Below are 22,490 nucleotides of genomic sequence, written 5' to 3'. Positions count from 1 at the left end.
AGAGGTTCAGTGACTTATCCAGGGTCACACAATAAAGTGGTAGTAGAGATGTGACTCAAACACTCCAGGTTAGTGTTCTTTATTGTTAATTCAGAGCACTGAACAAACCAGAGAAAAAGATAAGCCTTAAGGATCACATAAAATATTAATAATTTTCATAATTGCTTCATTTGTGTCCAAATCTTTCATGGCTGGTAAACCAAGCTCAGAAGTAGAAGTTTCATCTGATTTAGTCAACTGTACTGTATTCTATAAGTCAATTTTAATGACTCTGTAAGATCTTTCATCACAACGTAGATGAAATGCTCTATAACTTGAAATAGGCTTTACTTCACTTTCTACCACTACTACCAACTAATCTTTAGCATACTTTTTCTTTGGGCCCCATCTTTTCCACCAATAATAGGAACAGTTTATATTAGATAATAATGGGGGTCTTTCCAGTGTAAGCATTCCATATATTTTTAATAATTTTTCAAGTAGGAAAAATTTCTACATGCTAAAGGCTGCACTATCTGTGAAAATCCCAAATATGATGAAACTTTCCCAAATATGTCAATGGAACACTGAATGGAATTTCTACTTGAACAGTCACCCTGTGATTATTTTTGATGTCATCAAAACAAACTCTAAGCTTAGCCTTATACCATTCAATACAGTATAAAACTATTTTCCTAAATCAGCTGCCTATTCCATCTCCAGGACTGCTGTAAATTTTCACAGGATTAAAATATTTGAAAGAATCACCTTTGAAGTCTGAGACCACTCTGGATTTCACAATCCACATGGTCATTTGATTAGTTGTTCAAATATTGGAAATTTTGCTAATATTAAAATTATGTTTTTGACCCATAAAATGTGTTTCTTTTCTCCCCACTCAGACTTAAATAAGCAGGATTCTTATGTAGGATATTTCAAAACAAAATCTCATTAAATTTCTCTGCGTGGAAAACAAAGCTAGGGAATCATTGGCAAGTTACAGGGAAAAGGTTGGAAAATTACACACATTTTAGGAAGATTATACTCTTTGAAAGAGGACCATTTAAAAACATTGAGTGACTATTTTCAGGAAGAAAATTCAATGGAAAATTATCCTTTGTTCCCATCTCTCTGTCACATCTCCTGCCAAAGAGCTAATTCTTGGTATCAGTATATTTAGTCATTTTGTGGTGCTGGTAATGACCTCAAAACTCTAAATGCTTCCTGGGAACAACAAGAGATCCACAATGAGTTCATTCCTGCACTAATGGACACAACCTCAGTTTTATTTTCAAGTGAATTTGTTGAGTTGATCACATCTCTCTCTAAATTGCAACAAAATGATAATTGGAGTTAAGAGATCTATCTTCTGGTAAAAGTGAAATTGAAATTACATACCTTGATTTAAAGTTATCAGGTGGCATGAGTTCCAAAGTATGAGTTGGTCCATATAGGTTTACAACATATAATTTGATTGTTGGGTTCACTTGACCTGCCTTTGAGAAAATGAAAGTTGCAATGCAAATACATTATTAGAATATATTGAGAAAGAAAGAAAATGCATTTTTAATAGAGCTTTATTGGAGAATAATTGCTTCACAATACTGTGTTAGTTTCTGCTGTACAACAAATTGAATCAGCCATATGCATACATATATCCCCCATCCCCTCCCTCTTGCATCAACCTCTTATCCCACCCCTCTAGCTAATCTCACTGTGCTATGCTGCTGCTTCCCACTAGCTATCTATTTTACATTTGGTAGTGTATATATGTCGATGCTACTCTCACTTTGCCCCAGCTTCCCTCCCCAACCCCTGACACCATGTCCTCAAGTCCATTCTCTGTCTATGGCTTTATTCCTGCCCTGCCACTTGTTCATCAGTACCAATTTTTTTTTTACATTCCATATATATGAGTAAGTCAGAAAGAGAAAAGAAAATGCATTTTGATTCTTTTACAATTTTGTGTTAGAATGGGGAAAAAAGTTTAACTTCTCTAAAGTAGAAATGATTTTAAATGCAACAACATGATTGCTCTCAATTGTTTTTGTAGATTGCTGCTTCTCTAGCACTTTAGTCAGACAATTAAAGGTGACAGAAAATCATGATGACTTTACTCATTAGGCAATGCTCTGTGTTCTTCCCCTAGAATGACACCAGAAGGGCTGGCTTTACAAAACAACTAGTAGATAAAGCAGCTGCTCACACTATAGGATATGAAAAGCAAAGGGAAGAAAGCTTGGCTAATTAAAAAAAAAAAAAAAAAAGAAGAAGAAAGAAAAAGAAAACCTACCCTATCCCAGTGCCACATGTTTAAAATTCCACAATACCTAATTTCTTCCATGCATTAATCATCATAGGTTTTCTTTTAAATTATAATGAATACTAAATGAGGTATAAATGCCCCTTGGGATGTGGACCATGGAGCAGAATGCCCTCACTATGTACCTGGCATGAAGACTAGAAAGACAGTGGTAAGAAAATGTAATTTGAGTTTATTAAATCAAAATTTATGAAATAATAACTAGTCTGTATAGCAGTTCATGTGTTTCTGGCTCCGACTATGTGTTAAAGCAGCACATGAATTATCGTATTCTATGTTCCTACTACAGTCCTAAGACTTATTTATAACCATTTTCCAGATGAAAATGGAGGAGCTTAGCAAATTGTGCAGGGTGAAACATCCAATAACTGAGGGAGCTAGTATTTAACCCCAGGATGCTCTTAACTGCTCTAGATTTGCTTCCATTCATTCCTAGGCCTTCAAAGTTTTTCTAAATACACTGTGAACTCTTAGCGAGCAGAAATGGGAACTTATGCCAATATATCTCAAGCAGGTAGGATGAACGAATGAAAGAATGTTTATGTGAATAAATAATTAACAGAATCAATTGGCTACTTGTGGCTCAATGTGTTTCTAAACAATACACCAGTATCATTGTGGTGTAGCTGCTTTGTGAAGAGAAGACCATGTGAGATATACAGAGAAGGACAAGGAAATTAAAAGCGAGTTGAATTAAAAGACCTGACAAAAATCTAAAGGGAATGATAAAAGTGATTTAAAGAAAGATTCAGGGCTTCCCTGGTGGCGCAGTGGTTGAGAGTCCGCCTGATGATGCAAGGGACACGGGTTCGTGCCCCGGTCCGGGAAGATCCCACATGCCGCGGAGCGGCTGGGCCAGTGAGCCATGGCCGCTGAGCCTGTGCATCAGGAGCCTGTGCTCCGCAACGGGAGAGGCCACAACAGTGAGAGGCATGCGTACCGCAAAAAAAAAAAAAAAAAAGAAAAAGAAAGATTCATGTTCAAGGAATTGGTACTGACAAAACCCAGAGTTAAATCAGGAGAGAAGCAACATAATGCATTCCACCAATAATCAGTAATAGCTCCTCAAGAATGTTTTGTTAAGTTATTAAAAATAACGAACATGGAGGGGAGGGAGGAGGGATGAATAGACGAAGTAACAGGATTTGTAGAGCAGTGAAAAACACTCTGTATTTTTCATTACACATATGTCCAAAACCATAATGCATAACAACAAGATGGAACTGTAATGTAAACTCTGTACTTTGGGTGATTATGATGTGTCAATGGAGCTTCATCAATTATATCAAACACACAACTCTGATGGGGGGTGCTAAGTGGGAGCTGGGGGTATATGGTACAAATATCTTCCGTCCCCTCAAGTTTGCTATGAATCTTAAACTGCTCTTAAAAAATAAAGTCTTCATTTAAAAAATGACTAGCACGTCTGTGGGAGCATATCACACACATCAGAAGTTTGACCCAAAGAAAGGGGTCCAGAAAGGCTTTCATTTTAGAAATGCAGTGACTATAAAGAGAGATTATGAAAATGGTTCATATGATAAAGGGCTTCCTGGAAGATAAGCTATGAGCCTGCCTCACAGAGAAGGGTCAGGTGTCAAATTTTGTAAAGCTTTTTATTGCTCTAAAACCCTCCAGTGCTTGGGTTCATCTGTCTTGGGCAATTTAGCCTTCTACCTCATTTAGGAGGTCCCTTTCACATCACTTTTGTTTCAATTCCATTGCCATGTTTCTCCCTGAAAGTATTGGTCTTTCTCTTTATTTTTTGAGTCTAACCATTTCTCTAGCTTGATCAGGTATGTTAAAATTTAGAGCTGGGGCAGAGTATTTAGCAGTGTCATTCAAAGTGCTTTTTTTAAACCAGCAGCATCAATTAGAACCATAGAAACACAAATTCATGGGCCCCAAACGGACGGACCTATATTCAGAATCAGAATCTTTGGGTGTGGACATAAAAATCTGTGTTGTAAGAGGATTTCCAGATGATTATAATTAGTATGCAAATGTTGCTAAGACACTGATATATGTGCATATATCTATATATAGATATATACTACTGCTCAGCAGTTATTAAAGGTGAACTTGCATGAAAATCATCCAGAGGGCCTGGAAAGCTAATTAAACCACTGACCGCTGAAGCCTACCTCCAGCATCTTTAATGTCTAGATGGGACATGAGAATTCACATTTCTAATAATTTCCCAGATGAGGCTGACATTGCTGGCAAAAGGGCAACATTTTGAGAACTGGTTCAGTTTAATCTACGAATCAGAGAAATCTGGGTTCAAGTTTGACTGTTATTTATTGGATATGGACCATGGACAGGATGTTAAAGATCCTCAAGTATTATTTTATTTGATTCTCAAAAATGAGACATTTCTCTGAGAATACGTCACAGTCAGAAGTTTTGAGCCAAAGTAGATTTCCTTTCAGTGGAAAAAACCATCTCATACTTTTGTTATATGGACTAACAAAAAAGATGATTTTCAAAAGTGCCAAAAAATATTATATACTTAATTATATAATTAATTAACTCATGAATTAAAAATAATGGTCAGACACTGATTTTTCTAGTGAGTGAAAAACTGTGTTCATATTTTTTATCTTTCAAAAAACTGATTAAAGAAAAAGAGAAATTAAATTAAATTTGATCAATTTTTATGAATTCTTATCAGTGATGTCTTATTTCATGACATACTTTGTCAAAGATATACACAGTTATTACCACATATTAAGGCAGTTTTTTTCAGGTCTATAGGACTATACAGGATCACTGGTATCCCAATTAGCTTTCACATGAAAACAAATTAAAGGTTGTGTACACACCATGAGTCTAAAAGTCCATGATTGAAGTACAAGATAAAGTTAGAAAGCCATTACTATAATAAAGCATTTATGAAAAATGCCAACTAATTTATTATATGAATTTTAAATACTTTCAGATTCAAATAAAAGAAAAGTTTGGAGCCATCATTAAACAAGAGGATCATTGATAAATGAAAACATAACCACTTAACATCCGTTTGGTTCAAAGGCAATGCAAGTCTGTTATCTCCCTCTGAATTTGTATGAAATTACTGGAACTGAAAGAAAGTAAAGAAATGAAAACATCTAAAAAAAAAAGTTGTGTACACCTATGGTCAGTTTTAGACAAAAAACCAAACATTAAGCTCTTTCCAAAATTCAGCTCTCTAGCATTCTATAATCTCAATTTGATTTCTTTCCTTGGAGTTTTGAAATTAAGTGCACATTGCAAGTTCATTTGTACCCTTTAATATTTGAATTGTTTCAATAGTTTGCAAATTAGAGGAGTTCATCTATTCGCTTTTTAACAGTCTAATTTGCTACAAAGACTGCAAACCCATAGAATCCTTCCTCTATGATTCTGAAACACAAGCCTCAATAATACTTAACCTTATTTTACTGGCAACCAAACTGTCATTAAATGAGATAATGTTTTAATTAAGAAGATTAACCTGAGTTGCTGAGATAGAACTGTGCATCTTTTTTGTGCTGAATTGCTAATGATAGGGTATTTATAAATTCTGAATTATGCTGAATTAAGCAAAATACAAATATATTTGTTTAGTGTAAGTATTTCGTTAGTAAACCTGACCACATTGGGTATTTGCTGCACTCGTTTTAATCTAGTTTAATTTGAAGCACAATTTAGTGTGAACTCTATGCATTACTTCGATGTCTAAAGCACCACTTTTTGGAAGTTTATTGCATAAGTAAGAACAAATCAAAACAACACATTTGTTAGTGGAAAAACTAACAAACTTTTTTTTAAACCAGAGTAGAAAATAATGAGACTGAAAATTCAAGTAATAGACCGAAAATTATTCTGAAATTTATTCTGAGAACAAGGATGAAAACCCAGACCTAGTTTCTTTGAGTCCTGTTGTCTTAAGCACCTGGGCAGATATTTCTACTGACAGCCACGTGAGGACTTGGGATTCTTTCTCTTTGGCCACTATAATATTTGTCTTTATTTTTAATACTCCTCAATGGTAGTCATTAATACACACTCAGGACCTTCATTATATATTACATACATCATTTATTAAATATACAGGCTAAGAATTTTACTCATACAGAGCTGAGTCATTTGCAGTTAATGGAGCAAAGAGAGCTCCACATCTATTCGTTAACCTGACAAGGAGATATTTTGATTCCAGCTACATCTTCTGAGATACAAGTTAACCTATGGTAGTTTTAGACAGAAAGAGAGAGAGAGACAGAATCAATAAACTTGAGTTATTTCTCTGTTCTCTAAATAAGTATGACTTTTATAAAAGGACTTAGCCTTTTAGAAGCTTAGTTGGCCCAACTGTAAAACAGAGGCACTTGTGAAGACGGCCGAATGAAGAAAAAACGTGAAAAGTCTCCCTGAAAATATATAGCATATTATTAGCACACAGGATTTACCATTTAGTAAACAAACATTATTATTATTTTATGCCTAGCTTTACTATTAAGAAATATTAATTAATTAAATAATAACTTACTAAATAAAAACAAATTGTCTAGGTTTGTCAACCCAGTATCTTCTGACTTACTGATGACTTTCTTAGATTTTCTCAGATGTTTCTGTATGTCCATTTGTTTGCCTCAGTCTTGATAAAATTATAAGGCCTAGGAGTGTCCAAGTTCAAGCACCAAGAGTCTGTAACTGAGAAGGCAACTCGAAGATGCAGCTATTACATATGGCTCTTCTGTGTGAATCCTAAAATCCCCACTCCTCTTGGAAAATGAATTACAGAAAGTGATCCTTTCCCTGGGGTTGATTTTATTCCCTTTGTGCAATGCACACACTGAACAGCTCTGAGTGACTGTCTTGCCCATTGACATGTGCTTTTCACAGTATGGACCCATTCTTCATTTTGTATTTACATTGTCAGGTGAACTTCCATTATTATAAGTAAATCAAATGGGGTGAGAATATATTTCAAAAATCTTTTAATTTTTTCTCTGGAAAAAATAACTGGTACAGGTATGTTGTACCCGCACAAACTGTCATACATAAAACATGGCTAAATCTACAATTGGAGAAGACATAAGTACTTTTCTTGGAGTACCATACAAATGTCTTGGGAAATATAATTATTCTGTTGTTAGGTCAAATTGCCATTTTTTCCTGAAGAGCACTGAGTATATGTGCTTTCAGATCTATGTCCAGAGAAGACCCTAAAAATAATATTTCAAAATCATGGAATCTTATTCCTCTCAAACCTGCTGTCTTCCGTAGCTGTCAATCAGTCACTCTGTTACTACAACCTATTGGAAGGAAGATAGGATGGGGAGAAAGATAGCACAGAATCTCCCTGAGGAAACAGGCTTCGCAGCCCTGACTCTCCATATTCACTACTTTCCTTCCTCCTGTCCCCACCTTGGATAACTTGAGTCTTGTAGAAGATAGGAAAATGAGGAAAGTCATCCCCCCCGACCATGCCTTCATTGCAGGAGTAGAAAAATACACGTGATGGATAATTTTTCCAGTACTCTGCCCAGTTAAGGTACTGCACAAACTTAAAGGTATAAAACCTATTGGACTTTGGAAACACAAGGTACAACTCACTAAAGAAATGGCTTAATAAAGACTTCTAAATGAAATCAGCAGCCTTCTCTTACCTCATTAAGAGCTAAAATGTATAAACTTGAATTTTAAAAGTTTTCTATAAGACATCCTTACATGATTAATGCTTGCGGGGGGGGGCTCACTTTTTTTTGTTTTGTAAACATGGGGAATATAAAATTTAAAGCAAGAGACCTTAAATAATTAACGATGACATATAAGAGGAAAACCAATACACTCCAGATGGTTCCACAGCCTGCTTTCAGAGGCCTCACCCAACACTTAAAAATAGTTTTGCTATCTGGGCAGGGTTTCCATATTCGCTTCACTCAATAAAACAATTCCATCTATTCCAGCTATGCCTGGCTATGGTTCTACCCCAGCATTTGATAAAGTATGTTCTGCCAAAATAATACTGGTGCTAATATTAATACTAATAAATTCTCTATGGTTAGTCTATTCTTTATTGGTGATTCTTTATGTTTAGTCTTTTATTTTTTATTTATTTATTTATTTATTTATTTATTTTGCGGTACGCGGGCCTCTCACCGCCGCGGCCTCTCCCTTTGTGGAGCACAGGCTCCGGACGCGCAGGCTCAGCGGCCACGGCTCATGGGCCCAGCCGCTCCGCGGCATGTGGGATCCTCCCGGACCAGGGCACGAACCCGTGTCCCCTGCATCGGCAGGCGGACTCAACCACTGCGCCACCAGGGAAGCCCTAGTCTATTTTTTATTGAGATTATTTATGCTTAGTCTGTTCCTTACTAGGGATTCTTTATGCTCAGTCTACTTTTTTAGGAGATTTATAATACACATTAGCAAGCAGTATATTAAGTGCTCTAAGAAATCATCTGAAAAAAAGCTAGATTTTTTTTTTTTTAAACTGAGAATTCCCAACTTATTTGACTGTGACACTTTTTGCTCCTGTATAATAGCTATTAACAACTCACAGAAAAACCTTGGAGAAACTTTTGCCCTGGGATCAATGCTGCTTCTTATGTTTTCTCACCCTCTTTTCAACTAGGAAGGTGAGGGATAAAGAATGAGAGCATCAAAGTGAAAGAAATACAGCAAAAGTTCCTGCACCCTTGAATCATCTTTAGCTGTTCATACACAGGCACTGCGCACAGACCACTGCAAGCTCTCAAAATGATGACTCTGTCGACTGGTAAGGGGGCTTATTTTATTCTCCAAAGACAACTTGTTCATGAACCGAGAATACTATCAATCAAGTCACGGGCACACAGAGAGGGGGGACAAACAGCGCTTCCACTTCACTTACCTTAGGGTATGGATACTTCTTTCCTTTGGGATACAAAGCTCCAGTAAACCGGGGGATTACCATGTTAGGCACCAAGGAATCATTTATCATCAGGAAGGCAAGCCTTTCTCCATCTGGTGACCACCAGTGGGCGATGTGAGAATGCAGGAGTTCCTCTAGAATAAACGAGTGTTATTTGAAAACAACTGTAGATGTGGGTTCAGTGACCCACAAACATCTGTCCTTGAAATCTTCATTGGACATAAATATTTTCTATACAGTGTGGTGGATTTTATCAACTTCATGAAGCATTCTGTATTTCTGAGCTACCCTTTTGATCCCAAGAAAAGGAGATGCAAAGAAAGGAAAGAATAAAGCAGTGAAGTCAGGATTTCATGGATTGTCAACAATGTGAACAGAGGAGATGAAAGCACTATCAGAGTAAAAAGAATGAGAACAGTAATTGAAGACTGAAACATGGCATAAAACCATATTCGTGTCGTTATTCATTCATATCTGCATTCAGTCATATTTCCATCCTCTCATCATCAAACAAGTGGAATACCTATTAGATTCGTTAAACTATCCTAAGCTCTAAGGAAATAAAATTTTAAAAAATATACTGGATATCTTTCACGTGACCCCCGATCCACTATCCACTTTTCTACACCTGATTTCTGGCCCAGGAAATTAACCTGTATGAACTATATCAAAAGGGCTCCCATGCTCTCTAGAGCATGGCCACTATGGTACTGTGGCAAGAGATTAGAAGAAGGAGAGTAAAGTCAGAGTATGTATTCCCTTGGCTCTGTCCTGAAATGTCACCTGAGGCTTGCTGAGTGCTTTAAATGATCTCACTACTCCTATCAATGCAGCCTCATCTACACAATTTTCTCCTTTTGAATCTGATCATGGCTCACTTCTATCATCATAGGGGTGCACATCGCCTGGCTGCTACTAGTCTAGATTATAGTTCTGTCATTTATGGATCCCCTATACCTTCACCTCTGTAAATTATCTTTTTGTAAATAAAGAGTTTTCAAATTATTGAATATGCTAACTCTTTTCCTTTTAAGACCCTAACATAATACCAGCAGTAGACTCAGAAAAGACACCTTCAAAATTAGATTTTGGGATTAGGTTGGAGACCTTTGATGTAATAATAACTTTTTTGGGGGGAATTGGGAGCATAGATAATCCATAGCAAGGGATGGAATCAATGAATAATCAATTGTCACTGGTGATGACATAGAATAAAATGCAGCTAGAGAGGAAAAGCGTTTGGAGGACAAGTGATGGTGACACTCAGTTGCTACAAAAATGACAACAATAAAGATTATAAGTGAAGTTCTTATGACACCTCAGAGGGATTACATAGGAATAAACAGAAATTGAAATCATGACAACTAAATTAGGAAAACACAAAAGGTCACCATGGCAACTTTGGGGTCCCTCTCTTCTGTAGTTGAAGAGCAGATGTGGCTGAGGTCCGAGAGAACATAGAAAGTGTTGCAGAGGTGCAACACAGATTAGGGTCTCAACTTCACTTGTGTTTTAAAGCTAAGACAGCAATATTGGTAGAGAAGTATTGGGAGCCTGACAAATAGGCTAAGGGTGCTTGGGTAGATGTGTGCAGCACACTTACTGCTTTCTGGACCAGTCTCATAAATAACACATTTTATGGTGGAATGTCGGTTGAAGATTTTGAACCTCAAAATTTCCACAAGTCTTCTTGCTGACTGAAGCAACCTCTATACAAGGGAGCTAGACCTCCTCTGCATAAAGGCAGAGTGAAAGAGTAATTCCTGTAAATTTTAAGAGGCTGCATCCCTAGGGAAAAGGTTAGAGATGTAGTAGCCTGGGATACACTGGGATATCTATTAAAAAGTGAGGAAATTTGTTGGGATTATATTTATTTAAAAGTAAAGAGGGCCTGTACTCTGGATTTTGAAGAACACCATAAACTACATTCACATGTGCTGACCTGTTTTATTCCCAGGTAACCTCTAAAACTGCGAGTTCTGAGAAGAACCTGAGCAGGAGAGGGCTGTGCAGCAGACCAAGGCCATGGTCCAATCTTTCCTACCATCTTCACCCTGTGACCCAGCAGATACGACGGTAATCCAAGTGTCCTTCCCAAACAGAGATGTTGTGTGAAGCTTCCGGCAATCACCGTATGACAATCAGAGCACAGGCATTACAAGCTTTAGGGAAAGGCCATTTTCTCCTGTGCCGATAAATATTCCCCAATTCAAAAGCAGCTCTCTACTGAGCTATGGTAGAAATAATTAGCCTGACCATGGGATACCAAGTGACTATGCAACCCAAACTGTCCATCTTATCTGATTCACTGACCATAAAACTAAACACATACAGCTATATTCCACTATAAGATAGAAGTGGTTTATAAGGAACTGGACTAGAACGTATAAGTGAACTGCCCATCGTACTGCATCCTCTGCTTTATCCTTTCTCCTCCATTTCACGTCTAGGCCTCAGGATGCCTATGCCTCTGACATCCTGACATAAGCTGGCAGAGGAGGAGTAAATGTAGGCCTGGTTTATGGGCAGGTTTGCGTGATGTACTTGAACACACTGGAACTGGACAGGCTCTGCACTATAATCTTACCCAGGAGTGGCCTAAAAAGACTATAATAGACATAAATCCTCCCAGTTGGAAGACTTTTAAACAAGATATTTAGTTTTCTACTTCTTGCGGAAGGAGACTTGGCCTGAAGCATAGGTCCATCCAGACTCATGCACAGTAACTAATAAATGGTCACCTGATCAGGGATATGGAAAATTAAATCACAGAATGAGTGACAGGAAGTCTAGGGAAAATAAGTGCATGGACTTTTCAGGAGGGGTAAAAATGTAAAAATGTGAAGATATTAGTGTCCACCAGAGCACATCCATAGCAGAGGAGGCTCTCAATGACCAGATGGACAGTATGACCACCGAGTGCATGCCAGGTTGTCTCTCGCTGCCAATGATAGTGATCATTACTAAACACTTGACATGGCATTATTTCCCAGCTGGCCCAGCTGACTACCTGGTGACAGGTGGATTACAGGGTAACTCTTCCATCAAGAAAGGGTAGAATTTTGCCATAACAGAAATCGATACATATTCTAGATATGGACATGTCTTTGCTGCCTGTAGTCCTATCAGCACTGCTGTTCGTGGACTTACAGAATAACTTATCCATTACCGCAATAACCCACACTGTGTCACCTCCGCACAGCAAATATTTTACAGCAAAAGGAAGGCAATGGACTCAGAATGGCATTCACTGATTTCTTCATGCTCCCCACTAGCCAGGCTTGATAGAAGAGTAAAATAGTCTGCTCTACCTCGATGTAGGCACTATTTTTTTTGACACCATCCTTGAAGTTGGGATGTTATCCTCCAGATACTAGTGTCCTGCTTAATGTCCACCAGAGCACATTCATAGCAGAGGAGGCTCTGTGTCCGCCTGCATAACCAGGAAGCACAGATCTAGGAGCTAAGGGGTGGAAGTGTCGTGTTCTCTTTCACTATCACATCAATAATCCCCTGGACACAACCTTCTGTTTCTTAACCTCATGACAATGGGCTTGGTGGGTGTAGAAGTCCTAATACCTAAGGGAGGATTGCCTCCAAACAAGGAAAATAGTCACAATTCTGTTCCTCTGAATTAGAAGCTGAAATTTTTCCCTGACCATTTTGGGCTCAGTGTGCCTGGAAAAATAAACTGACAGAAAACACAGTCGCTGTGCGGGGTCAACGATTAATATCATCTGCCAGGAAGAAAATGTGCCTTTACTATATAAAGAAGGAAAAGGAAGAAGACATTTGGAATTCAGCAGATTCACAAATACCCTTTTGTCTAATTCCATCTCATTTTCCAGTTCCACATTTCTACATGCCAATTTCCATTTCAATGGAAAACTAAAACGGTAGCAACCTAGTTATTAAGAAGAGGAAGCAAAGGAATAAGATTTGGCAGGAATAAAGTTTTGGTTTGATGCACCAGGTAAATGACCTATCTAGTCAAGATGCTGACTGAAGGTACATGGAAAAAGGAATGAACAGTTCAGGAAAGGAGCTATGATTACCAATTAAGGCCATATGATAAGTTATTTCCTTTCTTAATGGGGCCATTTCCCCCCAAACCTTATATGGAAAACACAGATACTGGCTGTCAATTTCAGACAGGTATGTAATGGACTAACATCACTCTACAATGAAAGGGCAGCAGATGAGACTCTGTGTGTTCCTTTTCTGGGGCCACAGACTTTTCATTTGAATAATAAGAACATCCCCATGGTGTCTGAGTTTAAAAACTCAAAGTGTGGCCAATATGAAGCCAGGCAAATCAAATAAAGAGAAAAAAGTTAGTGCATGGTATTTATTTTGTTGGTTTCCACCCATGGAAATCATGTGGGTTTGGCTGTCTTCTTCAACCAAAACTCACTGCTTCTAATACTGTGAAAACTCCAGGGCTCCCTCCTTCTAGGCCCTAGTAACAGCTGCCCCCCTTCCCTCTTCAGGTATTAACGGCTAAACCATTACTAGCCACAGGTTGTATATTCCTTGTCTTTTACAAGTGGCCTCTTCATAGATAAAGCTGAATACTATTCTGAATGCGCCATTTTTTTTTTCCAGTAGTGATCCTGACCCTGATTTATTCAAGTAACTTAACATTCAGGTGAGGAGACATGAGTGAGCCACGTAACACTGGAGAACAAACATGCTGCCAATTGAGGGCACGTAAACTCTAAGTCTTGTAAGACCTGTAGGTACAGAGAGATCAGATTGTGTTGCCCAAAATCAACACTCAGGGTTTCTAAGAAGCAGGTTCTATCCTGGGTGCTGAAGTACGCGTACACAAGTACTTCCCAAGAATGAGAATGGCCCCAATTTGAGAGCACCATTCAGTAGAAACTGGACATCATCTACCTTTATTTATTTTAGAGTGATTTATGCCTAAAGTTGTTCCTCACAAAAATGATAAAAGAGCAAAGTAGTATATACAAAGAGTTATGTGACTTCCTTCAGGTATATAAAAAAAGCTACCCGAATAGAAAGTAGATAAATAAAAGAATCCTTAATATGCATTTGCTTCAAAGTCCTCTTGAACAAGGCACACATTCTTTAATTGCAGCTAGTATGGACTTTTACTCATGGATTGAAACTACCTGTAATCAGATTATTTACAAACAATGTATTTTTACACATTGCATTCCATTCCATTTCAACGTAGGCGTGGCTCTTCAATGTCTTTGTTACACTGACTTAGAAAATCTCACGGCAGAGCAGATGGAGTTCTCAACACATGTGGTTTTATATCACAGACACTTAAAAATATAGCCTCAACACAAAGCACTCACAGAAAATTAACTCCTATACGACCACTGTGTTCAGATTAACAAGCAATTCCGAAAACTCAGCTGATTTTATCCATTTGTAGTTTATCAACTTAGATAGCATTTCCTGAGGATCTACTGTCAGCCCTGGGTTTTGGTTGATTTTTTTCCCCTTATTGCCTGTATCTTACTGTCAACTTTCTTGAAAGAATTGTCTATGTTCATAACCTTCTCACTTCCCATTTACAGCTCCACCCACTGCAGGCTTGCTTCTGGCACCACCACTTGACTGATTTTGTTCTAGTCAAATTCTGGTAGCAAATCAAACAGTAACTTTGGAATCCTTAGCTTGTTTGACCTCCTGAGACTTAGCATTGTTGTTTATCATCCTATCTTCCTCTGGCTTCCATGGCTGCATCTCTAATCTTTTTTTCTTTTATATGTCACAGTTCAGTTTTACTGGGATTTAGTAAGTACTCAGTAAATATTTGTTGAATCAATGAATGGACGAATGTGACTTCCTGTGTCTATGAGAAGGCGGTGAATACAGGCATTTTGCATTATTCTCACCAAATAACAAAAAAACAACAATCCCAATTTGTTGATAAGCATATTGTTTATCTTGTAATTTTCTTCTCTCACCTCTTTATTCTTGTCATTCTTAAAGCTCAATGCAAAAACCATTTCTTCTATAAACCACCCTATATTCCCGCAACGCATCAGAATTAATTCTATTTATACATATATTTAATATGATGACATGTAGTTCTACTTATATTTCTATTTACCATGCTTCAAATGTTTCATTATATAATAGCTGGTTATAGTTTTTCTCTCCATTTAGTTGGAAATACCCAAAACATAGAAACCCATATTCCTCATTGTATTGCTCTCAGATGATGTCTGACAAATATATGTGCTCAACAACTGTTAGATTGAATTTCAGAGAAGGATTCCTTTAAAATACGAGATTCTAAAATATATTTATAAATCTTTTAGGCATGTCAGCTCCATTATTCAAATAACTGAAAGTGACAGTCATTTTTTGTTTCTATTTAATAGATTCAATACTCCATGGAGATTTTCAAAGTTGTAAACTTGGCAGCTGTGAACTTTACCTTTTTTAAACAAAATATTGATCTGATACTTTGTTTAGTTAAGTTACCACGTTAAATATGCCGATTTATGTGAATAAGATTTGAGGTGCTTTGTGTAAATTATACTTAAAATGTTTCATTTTGAGCACAATGTTTTATTTTTCTTCTGAACTTCACCAACTCTTTTTTTTTGGGGGGGGGGCGCGCTCTGCGTGATTTGTGGGATCTTAGTTCCCAGACCAGGGATTGAACCCAGGCCCTTGGCAGTGACAGCATGGAGTCCTAACCATTGGACCACCAGAGAATTCCCCATGAACTTCACCAACTCTTTAAAACACATTTTATATATATATATATATTTTTTTGGGGGGGGGTACGCAGGCCTCTCACTGTTGTGGCCTCTCCCGTTGCGGAGCACAGGCTCCGGACGTGCAGGCCCAGCGGCCACGGCTCACGGGCCCAGCCGCTCCGTGGCACGTGGGATCCTCCCAGACCGGGGCACGAACCCGTGTCCCCTGCATCGACAGGCGGACTCCCAACCACTGCGCCACCAGGGAAGCCCCACATTATATTTTATTTGCTTTTACTTTCCTTAGGAATTGCGTAATACTAGAAATAGAAACAATTACACTTTTAAAAGACTTTTAAAGACTCCACATTAGTGACTGTGGTTGGGAGCAATAGGCACACTCACAGAATGGCCTGGCCCTAACGCACTTAATATTTGCCATAAAAACATTTTATTATCTTTTATGTGACTCTTCTAATCTTTTCCTACGATAATTATAGAAGGTAAATTTCCATTTAGAAAAAGTAAGTGGAAATGTTACATGTTCCTTCTTGGGTTTCCCACACATGCTAACTCATATTATAATTGATTTCTGCAAAGTAATAAAAAGGAAATCTCTACACTAGAGTATCACATATATACTGCTGAAGATCATATGCATTTCTAATAGGTAGTACTGCCTTTTCATGAGTATACTGAAGGAAAAGAGAAGGTCTGGATTCTGGGAGGTGTTGACACATTGGACAAGCAAAGTGATAGTAAGTGATTAAGGCCCGTGTGGGACTTTTGAACCATAGGTTGGGGATGCCAAGCAAAATGCTGAGGGAAAATCAATGATGTATGAATTGCCTAAATCCCTCTGCCAAACCTTAACACTTATTCCCTTCGTAAGGTCCCTTCTCTTGGAACTGAAGCAAGAATTGAGGTAAGTCCATGGACAGTAGGGTTCAGAGTCTCTGGCTGATGAAAGAGACCAGGGAAATCTAACACCTTAGGTCCATAATGCATGTCATCCCTTAGGGAAGAGTGAAAGGCCTGCACTGTAACAGGTGGAGTAGCCCAGGATGAAGCACTGACTTTGAAGACACACATTCAAGTGTCAGCTCTACCCTTGTGAACGCTGAGGGCACGTCCAAGTCACCTATCCTCCCTGAATCATGGTTTCTTCAGTAAGTGATTAGATATACTAGCATCGTAAGAATTAACTCACATAGCATATCTGGAATTTCCTAGTATACCTAGAACATATGAGCCCAAAGGATTGAATTTAATTTGAATGGCAAAACCCATAATTTTTCCATTTCCCCCTTTTTGGAAAGTGTCAGACTTACAGTGTCATCCCCAAAACAAAAGTTTTTGTTACTCATTTGTCCTGCTTATCCCTCAACACACTGTTCAGTTTCAGCCCCAATATACAGGTTTTTATTCTCTAATTAAGAAGATAACCTTATTTCCCAAATAGTGGTCTTTAATTTCTCTCCTTATAATTTCCTCAAAGATGTAATTCCATAAGCTATATGAAGCCTTCCCTAAAGGACAGAGGCCCAAATCTTGATCAGTGTCAAGTCAGTACATCCTACATTGGGTTTACCCCTAGTTGACTCAAAATTTCTTGAATGTTAAGGATCACATTTTGTCACCCAAAGTAGCATACTAGCACACTGTGAAGCACCAATGTTCCCACTAAATTATTCCTCTCCTCCCTGAGTCTACTGTTCCTTCTGATGTCTACTCACTGTGTCTGCCACCACTATTTACTAGTGATCCAAACCAGAAGCCAAAGATTCATTCTTGACTTCTTCAATCCATCTCGTCCATTTAAACACTAAGATCTACCTATTTTACTGCCTCATCAATTTTAGAATCTTCCCTCCTTCTTCCTGCTTTAACCCTAGTCCTCTTGCTCATTATCTCTTGATAGAACATAGAAAAAGCCTTATAGCTGCTCATTGGTTCTTTTCACTATTCAATTCCAGCTTTACATTCTAGCCAAAATGATCTATTTATGCGGAAGATCTAATCTTGACACTTCCTTTCCTGAAAAGCTGTATTAGTTTCTCCATTTAATAGTGGAAAAATAATTGAAATCCCAGATAATTTTTAGGGTTACTGCCTCTTGGTTCGTGTTGCCTTCCTTTTCTCAAATTTTATGCCTCAATAATACCAAGCTGATTTTAGTTCCCTGGGCACACACTATGCTATTTAACCCTTCTATGATTCTTCAAGCTTTTAACTCTTGCTTGGATTTTTCCTTCCTGGTTTCTTCTTCTGTGTTAAACTTCTTATCCTTTGAGGCTCAGCTCAGAGGGTTTCTCCATTAAGAAAATATTTACAAATCCCTAAAATGGGCTAAGTCTGACTCCTTTGTTTTTTCATAGAATCCTGTGTTTACTGTGATTTATTACTTAGTACACTGCATGGGCATGGTTTCTTCATCTTTCAGGGTCTCCTACAGTACCAAAAATATTTTGAAGATAAAAGGTGTGTCTTTCCTAGCTCCTCTAGGTAAGAGGTGGTTAATTCTTACTACCTAGATTCTCAGAACTACCAAGGTTTCAAGTTTGTTCCTCACCTGTTTTTTCAATTCATTGGGGCATCTCAGGCCCCTCTAATAATCCATCATTTGAAATAAGAAAGCCAGAGTCAGTTTTTTGACACTCTCAACCAAAGAATCCTACTAATCTGTTTGTGCATTTCATTTTGTAAAATTTCATAGTATAATTATCACTGATATTTCCACAGTAGGTTCCCCTACTCCTCAGAATAAACTGTGGCTTTTACTATTTGATGCTAGCTTATACACAAAATATATTATAGATATAAATACACACGTACACATATATGTGTAAATCTTGAGGGCTACAATGTCTCTTCCTTAATAATATAGTTCCACCCAGCAACATTTTCCTTTTAATGTAAAGTCCTGAGAGCAGAACTTTGTTTTGTTTCCTGATGTATCTCAGCACTTAGACAAGTACTTGGAACATAGTAGGTCTTCAATAATATCTGTCAAATGAGAGCATGAATGAATGAATGGAATGAATGAATAAACTAAATGATTTACTTTCTTACATAATTAAAAGTAGCAACTCTGAGCTAGAAAGATTGCATTTGCCAGTATTGCTCAAGAGTAAAATTTATTCTCTGGAAGATTCTTGCTTTATAATTTTTAATTTAATAGACTAACTTAGTTTAAATTTTGATGTATTTTGCCAAGATCAGTTGTAGAGTCTGAAACGTAGGGTTTAAACTCACACTTTGAGTTTTTCCTAGGCAATCTGTACCTATAACTAGCTGATAATTGGTACATGATAAAATTGGATAGAGGTTTTCATCACCTGATTCCTTCTTATATTCTCAGCTATTAGGAAAACTTGATTCAACAGTTATTATAAATAACTTTTTAGGTAGGTTTTATTGAATATTTTGGGCCCTATACAGTGGCTTTTAAAATGTGCAGAATGTTCTTAATGGAAATGACTAATAATTAAGTGGCTTTCATGCACTTTTTGAATAGTAAAGGATTTTGTTTATTCTTTCCCAGAGTCAGAAAAATTCAGCATCTAATTCCAGAGTGATGTAAGGTGATTATTCATTTTCATTAGTTAAGCATCACCAAAAATAAGATCTATTTAGCCTGAACAAAATGTGTATGTGTGTATATGTGAGATATATATATATATATATATATATATATATATATCTCAAACATGGAATTATATAAGTAGATGTAAATCATAACCAGTCAAAACATGAGCAGATGCAAAGATATGAAAGCATGAAGGCAATTTTGAGAGGAAATGAGAGGAAGAAATAGTGCTATAAGTATTGTTATAATTGAACAGATTTTTCTTATAGATTTTGTATAAAAATATATCATTTGTATTCTTTTGAAACTAAATCTTTTCACTCACCTTCATATAACCAGTCAGCAATTCCATTAAAAATAATTCCTTCTTTTCCAGAAGATGTCAGTCGCAATGAACTACTCTTTATATCAGGTTGATAGTAGATATTATTTTCAAAAATATAAATCTGGATCAGGAAACATGTAAAACAAACAAACCAAAAAACCAAAAATATTAGGAAGCCTTTTTTTAAACTTTCATATAATAGAATAATAGCTGAAGAGCTAAGTGTTTTATTATTTGCCTGCTTTCAATTTGTTTTTATTTAATGTATATTTTTATTGCTTTCAATTATTAATGGCTGTTTCTTTCTCTATCATATAATATCCAGTTATCATTTAGAAATTATACATGGTACTAGCTATTGAAGCTTTTAAATCCATATATTCGACAACAATGTTTCATCTACTTAATAATCTTTTTCTCATACCACAAAATTGGTTTGGGTTTGAGATAATATTCTGCAGGCTTAAGAGACTGACAACTGTACTAGATGTCATTTTAGTAACAGCAAACAACTCGAAAAACCTCAATTTGGGGTCTTTTACCAAAAAATGCATTGGTGATCAATAAAATAATCTTTAGAGAATGTCTCTGATTCTCTCCAGCTCAACTCAAAGATCCACTAATGAAAGGAAACACTGGCAAAATTCTTTCAGATTGATAAGTGGAACACACCTCCCTATGCCTCAGTCTTCCCTGGTAATTCTTTCCTAAATAGCATAGCAGTAATAATAACCTTGTGCTTGAGGATTCAAGAAAGAGTTTTAATATGAATACATTACAGTCTTACAAAATAATATCAACACCACCAGCAGCAACAACAATAGTCCCAATACAGGAACAGCAGTAGAAATTAAAGTGTCTGTCCACAAAAAACGAACTATCTTTAATAGAGAGAATTCAGGATAAAATTATTTATAATTCACTTTAAAATATTTTTAATGCCAAACATTTCAAACTGTTGGTCTGTGTGATATAACTGTCACAGAGCCATGTTTCATCCACTTGTTGCGGGGAGTAAAATATTGTTCAATGAAAGCCAAATTGCTATTTAGATTGACATTTTACTAAGAAGGTGAAAGATGGCCTAGTGCCCATGTGTTCCAGCATGCTATAGGATCATTGCACAAAAGCAGATAGAGCAAACACATGAACTTCTGAAATAATTGTGTGATTAATCATGAGGTCCTAGATTTTAAACCTTGATGTGCTCAATGATGAAGGCAATCTTAATATCCAGAACATTTGATTGGTATTCTACTTTGATTCTGGTGATTTGGCAAGCACTTAACAGTGAGTGTATCTAGTTAACCATTCCACTACTACCTGTTGTTTATATTACAGGTGAGGATGACAATAAGAATAAGAATTGTTGGGGGTGGAGAGTAAAAAGATATAATAGGTGTTTAAACATGTGTTTATAATCAGGCAGCCTAAATTTAAAATCCAAATAACTTGGATAATTTGCTTAACCTTTCTGCATCTCAATCCTCTCTTTTATAAGATGTGGATGTCTCACACCTACTTTAGAGATCTGATGTGAAGAATAAATGAGATGATGAATGTAGAACATGTAACACATGTGGCTATTGCTAGGAGCAGGGCTGACTTCACGCAAGATAATCTGGTTCAAAAATCTTACACTTTTTGCAGGCGCTACGGAATCTAATTCAAAACAAAACCTTTACAGCTTCAGCCAAGGTGTAAATTATCCCAAACTATTGACTATTGGGTTGATTATATTATGACGACTATATATTAGGAATAGTTAGTAGAATAGTAATAGCAGTAGGGGTAGTACTATTAGGAGGAGAGGGGGTGGTATTAACAAATGATATTCATTGCTTTCACTTCATTTAGAAAGTTTTCAAGTGATAAGAATATAGGAAATAAACTTATTGAAAGTAGGCAGGTCCCACTTAGGCAAAAGTTTGAGAACTATATCTCAGGTATCTTAAAACTGGATGGAAGTGTTTTTTTTTTATGACTTTCACAACCCCTCATAACTGAGAAATAGTATTAGCTTTATGGTAGCCATTTAAGGCTTAAACTTTATGTGTTTTGTATACTACCTCCTTTTGCCTTTCACAAACAGTATATGAAATAGGCACACAAAATCGGCTTTACTTGGAGGGAATCCTCTTTTTGTACCATAACCTTCTACTAGGACTTGTAAGTAAAAAGAAATTCAGATCATCCACACTCATGCTACATAAGCACATGGGACTATTATCAAAAGTAAGGGTGACTTGAGACTTCCCTGATGGTCCAGTGGTTCGATCCCTGGTCAGGGAATTAAGATCCCACAGAGCAACTAAGCCCACGCGCCACAACTACTGAGCTTGAGTGCCTCAACTAGAGAGACTGCGTGCTGCAACTACAGAGCCCACCCACCCTGGAGCCTGCACGCCACGACTAGAGAAGAGAAAACCGCACACCACAACTAGAGAGAAGCCCAACGAAAGATCCCGCGTGCCTCAGTGAAGATTCCGCATGCCGCAACGAAGACCCAACACAGCCAAAAATAAATAAATAATAAATATTTAAAAAACACTAAAAAGGGTTACTTAACCCAATGTAATATTGTTCCAAATCCTCAGCTTTTTGAAGGGAACAAACTCTAAGTCAAAACAATTAATAAAACCTCCACGATTTCAGCAGATGTATAAATGGTTTTGGATACCAAAACCATTGACAAGTAATTA

General features: G+C 37.1%; 1 protein-coding gene across 1 annotated transcript in view; it reads right to left on the bottom strand.

Annotated features, from left to right (window-relative positions):
* Nucleotides 1–22,490, bottom strand: part of DPP10 (dipeptidyl peptidase like 10) — a 648,385-nt gene that overhangs the window by 98,009 nt on the left and 527,886 nt on the right. Inside the window, exons 8-10 of the mRNA XM_060151528.1 lie at nt 19,789–19,909; nt 9,162–9,316; nt 1,378–1,475 (exon numbers count right to left, since the gene is read on the bottom strand). Of these exons, the coding sequence (XP_060007511.1) occupies nt 1,378–1,475; nt 9,162–9,316; nt 19,789–19,909 (374 nt within the window). The remainder of the gene's footprint in view (nt 1–1,377; nt 1,476–9,161; nt 9,317–19,788; nt 19,910–22,490) is intronic.

The sequence above is a fragment of the Lagenorhynchus albirostris genome, chromosome 6, assembly GCF_949774975.1.
Source record: "Lagenorhynchus albirostris chromosome 6, mLagAlb1.1, whole genome shotgun sequence".
Lineage (NCBI taxonomy): Eukaryota > Metazoa > Chordata > Mammalia > Artiodactyla > Delphinidae > Lagenorhynchus > Lagenorhynchus albirostris.
This window is presented reverse-complemented; position numbering and strand designations above follow the sequence as displayed.